The sequence below is a fragment of the Lupinus angustifolius genome, chromosome LG14 (assembly GCF_001865875.1).
Source record: "Lupinus angustifolius cultivar Tanjil chromosome LG14, LupAngTanjil_v1.0, whole genome shotgun sequence".
NCBI lineage: Eukaryota > Viridiplantae > Streptophyta > Magnoliopsida > Fabales > Fabaceae > Lupinus > Lupinus angustifolius.
Window position 1 is genome coordinate 14,856,553 of NC_032022.1, and position 9,124 is coordinate 14,865,676.

The 9,124-nt window shown below is 34.3% G+C and overlaps 1 protein-coding gene across 5 annotated transcripts; it reads left to right on the forward strand.

Annotated features, from left to right (window-relative positions):
* On the forward strand, positions 2,684-8,804 carry LOC109326589 (peptidyl-prolyl cis-trans isomerase CYP95-like). Of its 5 annotated transcripts, XM_019559294.1 has the most exons (15): positions 2,711-2,747; positions 3,218-3,225; positions 3,296-3,387; positions 3,474-3,528; positions 3,844-3,932; positions 4,243-4,267; positions 4,855-4,893; positions 5,003-5,120; positions 5,286-5,413; positions 5,641-5,935; positions 6,448-6,560; positions 6,748-6,946; positions 7,033-7,854; positions 7,954-8,025; positions 8,186-8,804. In XM_019559294.1, exons 3-15 carry the CDS (start codon positions 3,310-3,312, stop codon positions 8,520-8,522), a joined length of 2,370 nt encoding a protein of 789 aa, XP_019414839.1. In that variant the 5' UTR covers positions 2,711-2,747; positions 3,218-3,225; positions 3,296-3,309; the 3' UTR covers positions 8,523-8,804. The 5 variants fall into 5 exon arrangements, with proteins under 5 accessions (XP_019414838.1, XP_019414840.1, XP_019414839.1 ...); XM_019559293.1 differs by lacking the exon at positions 3,218-3,225 and having other exon boundaries at positions 2,684-2,747; positions 3,264-3,387; XM_019559295.1 differs by lacking the exon at positions 3,218-3,225 and having other exon boundaries at positions 2,684-2,747; positions 3,264-3,387; positions 6,751-6,946.

A 9,124-nucleotide genomic window follows, 5' to 3' on the forward strand; every position in this document is an offset into this window, starting at 1 on the left:
CATAAACGATTACAAATTCATATAATACAGAATATACCACCGATCTGAGTACAAAATACATATATATAACAAACATTAAAATTAACACACAGATAACGCAAATTGAAGTATTAACACGTTAATCGAAAACCAAGAGATGAATCAGAACAAGTGCAATGAAATGAAGATGAGTAATACTGACCTTGATCAACGAAACACGATAATACGTCGCTTACAATTTTAGGATTAACTGCTATGAAACTGTTCCGAAGAGAAATTAGGGTTTCTGAAATTTTGAAAAACTAAGTAGTTTTGCCATTTTCTTGGGAATAAATAATTAGTTGAAAAATGAGTCGGTGGGTACCCCGTGGCTTGGACTCAGTTTTGGCCTTTTCCAGGCCTGTGTTATGTTTAAGGAATAAAAATTGAACAAATATGTTTCCGATGTGTAGCTGCTTATTCTAACAAATATCTCTTTCTTAAATCGAATATTTAGGTTATCTTAAAGATTTAGTGAGACTTTACATCGTTAGATTAATATATTGTTGGTGTTAGATTATAATATCAAGATGCAACTATTTTGAATTTTTAAGTCAAAATTAGCACATATTTGTTTTTGTAAGTTTATGTCATAAACTTGTTGAAATAAATTGAAAATAGTTTTTTATATATAAATATCGTTATCTCTACAAATTATTTGAATAACTTGTTTTTACAGGCATAACTAAAATTAGTACATTTATTCAAAATGTGAGTATTGATTACCTAAAGAGAAAAAGATGTATACATCGATCGACAATGTAAGAGTTTTTACACTGTCACTCAATTATTTACCATTCGTTTTCAATTATGTTTGATTTTTCACAAAAAGTAATCGAAATGAATGGTAGATGATACACTGATTGTATATAATTCTTTACACTGTCAGTGCATCAATATTACACTCTTCTTCTAAAATATAAGTGTCATGGGTTATTCTTAAAAAAGTGCATCAACTTATATATTTAAAAACAGAAATATATAAGAGGATTGTTTATTTTCAGATTGTAATTTCATAGGATATAATATCAAAGTTTATAATCATAATATAAAAATATAATTTATGCCAAACATATGGAATGTCATCATTAAGTGGTTTGAATTTTTTATTATTATGGGATTTAAAAAAATCCATGCTCAAACATAATGTGAGCACTTCTTTAACGATTTTATTCCTTCAAAATGTGAAGTTTATATTAACACATTAAAATGTATGTTTTATATAGAAAATACATCTTTTTTAAAATCACCATTTAACCTATGAAGCACAAATACCTCTCTAAATATATGTGCTGACAAATCCGACACGCATTTAACATCAACACTTTTATGACACCTCTTCAATTTCAAACTCATTAATCTATATCTATATTTCTATATTGTATATAAAGCCAAAATTTAAAATAAATTCTTCATAGTGTAATTTTTATTTTCTATTTTGCCCTTTATATTATTTAATTTTTACAAAAAAAACTATATAATCCTAATCAATCACCACCAATACATTAATTAACCGCATATCTGACCTTAAATTAAAAATTATCATAAACACACAAAAAATATAATATAAAGTAACTGAATACAACAAATACATTCTAATTCAAAAAAATGAAATATATAAAAATTGAATATGTAGTATTACATAATATTACACAATATTCATCAGTAAACACGAAGTGTCTGAACACACTAATAATAATAAGTTGAAATGTTATTTTTTTATTAATCCAATCATCTTAATTGACACTTGAAGATGACTCAAACATTTAAAGTAACATCTTTAGATGATTCAAATACACATCTAAATTAATGTAAAGCTCTAAGGACACCATTATTATATTAAAAAAAATCATAATTAGCATTAAAAAAATAAGAACAATGGGTGTAAAGAAATAATATTTAATTTCATTTTGAATTTTACTTGATACACTTGGACAAAGAGAGCAATAAACTAAACGAAAAGATATAAATGCAATTCAAGAAAAGGTTGAAGTCCATTAATATCTACATTCCCAAGTTTGAACTAATATGTTGCACGCACTCCTGATTTAGTAAGGTAATTCACATGTTAGCTTCTCTAAATATATTAAATAATTAAATTTTAACTTAAATATATTTTTCTGACCAATTATAAACTCATGATACATTAAATGACACAAAATGTGGGACAACAGATGTGTACCCATCAATAACCAAGATAATCCTCCACCTCTCTCATTCATATCCAAACTAAACAACTTGATAATTCTTTATTGTTTCATTCTTATTATAAATATTTACTTATAAAATATCATATTGCAAGAAAATTAAATATTCAATTTTCCTGAACGACATTTATTAAAAGAGATAATTATATACTTAGAAAATGATTAGTTCCTTAACTAGTATAAGAATACTTCATTATAAAAAAAAATCATACTCTAATGGATTTTCTTAATTTGTGCACCGCATGTGCATTACCAATGATGTTGTCACAAAATCAAATATTGGTTTTCAGCACCTTTGACTCAACCTTGACAATATCACTTTTAAGTTAAATGAATAACAAATAAATATAGCAATAACAATGAAACGACGCATATATTTGTCGTATGGCAAGTCGAGAGCAAGGATAATACAGTAATTTCACTCCACAGTGGAATTTATATGAAAATTGAAAACTACGTTATTCTCTCACTCCTTTCTCTTTCTCATCTTCTCCAAACCCTTTCCGTGATTCTCCGACTCTGGTGAGCTTAGATTCTGTTTCTAATTTAATTTCAATCTTTAATCCAATTGCAACTGTGATCTCTCTAAAACAATGCTATTATGAGGTTTTTACAATTTTGTTTAATTGTAAAAGCTCTCTATGCTATTATGATAATTTTGTTTTTTATTTGAAATTTTGAGCATATTGTTCTATTGCCGATCTGAATTTGTTGCGGTTTCTATCGGATTTGATTTCTGAGATAAATCATGAACTGAACCGTTCTTGTTTGATTTATAATTTTATTCCTCTGTTTAAAAGCCCTATTTTATGGTAACTCTCATGTGTTGAGTTGAACACTGTTTTGTCCTGACACTGGAAGAAAAGTAAGTTGTGTAGTACTATACTGAAAGTGCCACTCGTAATTCACAACTTGTTGTTTCACTAACTTTTGTGAAGATTATTTTGTCTAGCTTGGAATTGTTGTTTGGTTATTATTGTTTCAGAATTCAGATAGATATTTTATTGGTGTTTTTTTAATGATGCTTTGGTGCTTCAGATCATTGGTTATGCTGTTTTAAGTTTTGCTAAATAAAACAAAGACAATGGCAAAGAAGAAGAATCCCCTAGTGTTTATGGATGTATGCATCGATGGGGATCCATCTGAAAGGATAGTTTTTGAGGTACCCTTTTATTCTATATTTATTTTATAGGTATGCTTGAACTTTTGCAATGTTTGACCTAATGAGTGATTGTCTTGGCCTCACAGCTTTTCTATGATGTTGCTCCCAAGACTGCAGAAAACTTTCGTGCATTATGTACAGGTATTTTAAATTTGATTTATCATAGATATTTCTTCAATATTGACTCTTGTTTATTGGGCCTTTCCTTTTGCCTTGCAATGTTTGTTTTTTCTACCATCACAGTTAACAATTCACCAAATGAAGGTGTTCTTGGATATGTCTGTGTACTTTTTTTTATTCCGGTAAAACATGTTTATGTACTGCTTCCATAAAACTGTGGATGAATTTTTCCCATGCCTTTGTGTTAATGTGGATCATTTACTTAAAGGCTATCTACCTGATTGACGGACCACTGATTCCCTCATTTTTTGGTGTGAATTTTTGTTCAATGTTTAGGAGAAAAAGGAGTCAGTCCAAAAACTGGAAAATCACTGCACTACAAGGGATCTTTCTTCCATCGCATTTTAAATGGTTCCATTGTGCAGGCATGTTGCTCTATTTATTCTTATATCTAGACTAGTTGTCTAAATTGTTCTTTGGTAGTTCTATATGTCTTCTCATTGTGGTTGAGCATTGCTTAGTAGTGGTCCCTGTTACCATTGTTTATGCTGTAGGATACAGGGATGATGGCCACAACAGCTTTTCTTATGATGTAGTTTTAAGGTTGTACTTACTATGTTGTTTATCCACATAATTCTAATAACCTCATAAGCTTCATGGTGTCTCAATCCCATATTTATGCATTTATACTGTGGCTAATGGTTTGTATTGTTACGGCTGGTTTTTATTTTGCAGGGTGGTGATTTTGTCAATCGAAATGGTATGTATTTTATTGATACATTTACTCATATTATGAGTTACCTATCCCTTTTTTGAAGGTTGCAATTTAGTACTATATATGTAGTCACATTCTTTATGCTTTTATTATTTGATCATTCATTTGTCTGAGTTGCAATCCCTTTTCCATTTGCATGTTTCCTGTGACAACGGTAATTTCCTTTCTAAACCAATTTGTGTAGCATAATTAATTTTTTTTTGCGTGAACACAGATTGATCTGTTATTGAGTGAGCTATTGAACGTATTTGATTTGTAATTTGTAATTCTGGATTAGTTTTGTGATTTTGCTTATGTTGAAATTGATATATATGCACAAAATTTTAATTCCCCTTAACCAATGGGTGCTTTCATCCCTTTTTCAAGACTTGCCATCATACCTCACTGTATTTTAGTTTGTTAAGTGTATTAACTCATTGGCAAATCCTAAATACAGCTCTGTTTGCTAGTAGAAGTTTAGTCTAGGTTGAAACACATTTTTCATAAATTTCCCTGACATGTTCATTTCTTACTCTCTGGTCCATTTGTGATCATCCCGTAATCCCTGCATCACACTTTTCTGTGTTTTGCAGGGACTGGTGGAGAAAGCATATATGGCTCAAATTTCCCAGGTGAGAATGCTAAGTCATGATCCTCAGCTCATATCCTATAGCATGAATTGTTTGTATCATGTTATTATATCTCAAAACTTATGTGATTTTTACTTGTGATTTATTTTAGATGAGTCACCTAGGCTAAAGCACGATTCTCCAGGCCTTCTATCCATGGCAATTTCTGATCGTGATACTCTCGGTTCTCACTTTATTATCACTTTGAAAGCTGATCATAGCCTTGATAGGTTTGTGTATCTAGTTTACTCCTGGTGGCAATTTATTACTTACCCGCTTTCTATTTCTTGGTGGGGATGATAAATTGCTTGATTGTACAGTAGTTGGATCTGACTTTCTGAGTGTCATTAAATATGTATTTTGTTTATCTTGTTCAATTGTGGTTCAATTTTCAGGAAGCATGTGGTATTTGGGAAGCTTGTGCAAGGGCATAATATATTGAAGAAAATTGAAGATGTGGGTGATGAAGAAGGGCGTCCAACTGTAACAGTTAAAATCGTTAATTGTGGTGAACATGCTGAGAGTGAGAATCCCTTAGCCCTTTTGGATATTACTCAGTGCTAGTCGTAGTACAAAAGATGATGATTAAATCACAAACAATTTGTTGCAAATTCTATCTCCAACTCTTTAAATGTTAAAGCATAATGCATTGTAGTATCTTCTTCCTCTTCAATTTACTGCTCTGTTGTGGCCTGGTATATAATTTTTAAATATATGCGACCTATTGATTTAAATCTTCCATTTTAATAGCAAGGCGGAAGGGAAAGCACAAAAAATCATCAAAAGATAGAAGGAAAAGGAGAAGAAGATACTACTCATCTGAATCAGAGAGTTCTTCAGAATCAGACGTGGACTCTACGGAAACTGATAGTGATTCTGAGTCAGATTTGTCCTTATCATCTGACATAAGTTCTTCGAGCGATGACAAGCGAAGGAAGAGAAAGAGATCTAGGAAAGACAAACATAGACGTGGAAAAAGAAGGGATAAACGCCACAACAAGAGGCGAAGGAGACGAGATAAGAGACCAAAGCATAGATCAAGAAGGTATTGAGTCTTTAATACTGAGTAAGCCTTTATGTATATTTTATGAATTTACATTACAGTCATCTCTCTTCTCTGTGTTCGCAAAATTACAATAGTTGATATTTGGTTTGTAATATTATCATTGTGTGCGGGTGCATAATGAAAGAGGTAGGCTATTGCTCAGGCTTTGCTTATTTATATGAATATCTACATGTTCTATTTAGCTATACTTGTTGCTCTTGGCTTGTCATTTGTTTGCATCAAAGAATCAGGAGATAAATTATTTTTCACTGGATCTTTATTTTTCCATTTGAATGATTTTTCACTTGATCTAGGAAAGTCCATGAATTTGGCTGTCTTCATATGTCTTGGCCATTTTGGATCCTTGGTGTATTAATGCAAGAAGCATCTTAGTCTGTGGTTTTGTTTAGAAATTTTAATATATTATACATCTAGTTCTTAAGACATGTAACAATATGTACTTGGTTTCCTTATTTTCATGGTTGCCACTGAGACCTGTCAAATGTTGTTAGGGAACTGGACAGTGATTCAGATAGTGAGAGTAACAGGGACAGTAGCTCTGGTGATAAAAATCTTGATGCTCAAGGGAAAGAGCAGAAACATAAAGATCATTCTCATAAAAATGGTAATTTATTAAGTTATTCAATTCTTGATCAAAATAAATCTGTTACCTTTTGTTGTTTTCAATGAAGCAAGATCTTGAATTATCAACTAGAATTTGCAGTAGTTATTTTGATTTTCTTATTGTTTTCTGTTTAATTCTTTGTGTGATGTGTCCTGTGTTTTACTCTTTTTTCTTCCATGTTTTGTAGTAGCTGAAGTTCAGTCTCCCTTAGTTGTGGATAAAGATAATCATAAAAAGGATGGGGAAGGGGATATGCTAGAGAATGAGAAAGAACTTCCAAAGGAAAATGGAAATCAGCTTACTAATGGCATTGGAGCAGACTATAAATCTGACCGAAGTGAAGAGAGGCAGCCTGACGTGATGGATGATCATTCAGGCAAATCTAGGTCCATTTCTTCTTTTGCCACACCTCATTTATTTCTTATGCTTACCATTTCTTCCGGATGGTATTTTATTTAAAGTTGATGAGCAGGAGACGAAGCTTGAGTCCTAAGCAACCCATGAGTAAGAGTATCAGTCCCAGGAGGAGTCAGAGCAAGAACCCAAGTGTTACTCCAAAAAAGAGGATTAGCAGAGGTCCAACTGCTAGTAGAAGCCCCCCTCCATCAAGGAGGAGTATGAGCAGAAGTCCTGTTAGGAGCATCAGCAGAAGTCCAAGCAGACGCATCAGTAGAAGCCCAGTAAGGGGCAGGAAGGGAGGAAGTGTGAGTAGAAGCCCCGTAAGAGGTGGGAAGTGGAAAAGTGTCAGTAGAAGCCCAGTGAAGGGTGGGAAGGGTAGAAGTGTCAGTAGAAGCCCAGTGAGGAGTTGGAAGGGGAGAAGTGTCAGTAGAAGCCCTGTGGGAACTCCCTCTCTTAGACGTGTCAGCAAGAGCCCTGTAAGATCCCAGTCTCGAAGCTACAGGAGTTATCCCAGAGCATCATCACGAAAATCAATCAGCAGAAGTCCAGTTAAAGTATCAAGAAAGAGCGTGAGCAGGAGTCCAGTTAGATCATCTGCAAGAAGCTTAAGCAGAAGCTCTGGCAGGGTCCCACCAAGGAGAAATATTAGCCGAAGTCCTGTCAGAGCACCAAGCAGGAGCAATCGCCGCAGTTACTCTAGGAGTCCTAGCCCTGTTCGTTGGAGAAGGACACCTCATGGGAGGAGTGTGTCGAGGAGTGTTTCACCTGCTGCTTCGCCAAAGCGTGTCAGAAGGGGAAGAGGTTTTAGTGAACAATACTCTTATGCAAGAAGGTACAATACCCCCTCACGTTCTCCTGTGAGGTCATACCGCTACAATGGAAGAGACCGTGACAGGTAAAGTTGTATGTGGTTTTTAATTAGTCATCATACTAAGTTGGTAATTGATATTTGAGAGTTGAATGGCAGAATAAACATTTCACACTCTGTCCTCAGATATTCTAGTTACAGAAGGTATTCCCCTAGGCGTTACAGGAACTCATCACCACGTGGAAGAACTCCTCCAAGGTTTCCCCTCACACTCCCTATACCATTTGTTTTCAAAGAGATTTTTTTCTTATTGTGATGTAACTTATTGAGACATTTTTTTATGCACAATGTTCCCTGTGCCATTCTTTTAATACTGCTAACAGTTGATTCATATGATGATTTGAAAACCAATGGGAAGGTACCGAAGCAGGAAGAGCAGGACACCATCTGTTTCACCCAGCCCACGGTACCGTGCTCGACGATATAGCCGAAGCCGTAGCCCGGCCCGTAGTGGTTCCCCGGTTCGCAGTCGTTCCCCAATTGAGCAATATCGATATCATCCCTCTCCTCGTGTGGAGAGGCAATTGTCATCTTCTCAGAGCAAGAGTCCACCAAAATCCAGGTCTCCCATGGAATCACGATCTGCACCAAAAGCAAGCAGAGACAACAGGTCAAGGTCATCGTCTAGAAGCCCGGACGGAAGGAAAGGCCTGGTCTCCTATGGAGATGGTTCTCCCTACTCTGATGAAAGGTGAAATATGTGGTCCTTAGTCTTGGGATATTTTCCTTTAATGAGTTGAAGTCTTCAATTCTTGAACACACCTGCTTTGCTTGCTATAAATTCTTGATGTTGTCTTATCCTCTTAATAGACCCCCATTGCTTGTTCGAAGATTCTACTACTACTGTTAGACTATCCTTGTAACAACAGGATGCAGTTTTAGGCCTGGATTTATTGCAGTATTTGTTGGATTCCAACAAGTTCGGGTGTTGGTTCCCTAGTTTGTTTGTCAGTAGAGGTATTCGAGTCGATTTTATAGAAGTTTAGTGGCGTTCCTGAATTTCTTGCTGTTCGGTGGGAGGGGTCTGTCTAGTTGCTCTTATCACTATGAAACACAAAAAAAGCAGGGTTGAAAGTAAATCATACGTGATCTTGAGGTGCTAATGCTTGGTAGGTTAAGTCCCTAAAGCAGTTGACAAATTGAATGATGTCTTCTGAATTATTTTCATACGTCACTTAGTTGCATGATCAACAATCTTTATTGCATCTTGTCTTCATATAACAAGTATTTTAGGTTAATATATAGAAGGTGTATAATCTTGTTTCCTACGGAGTTTAAAAGTATATCAAGTCACTGA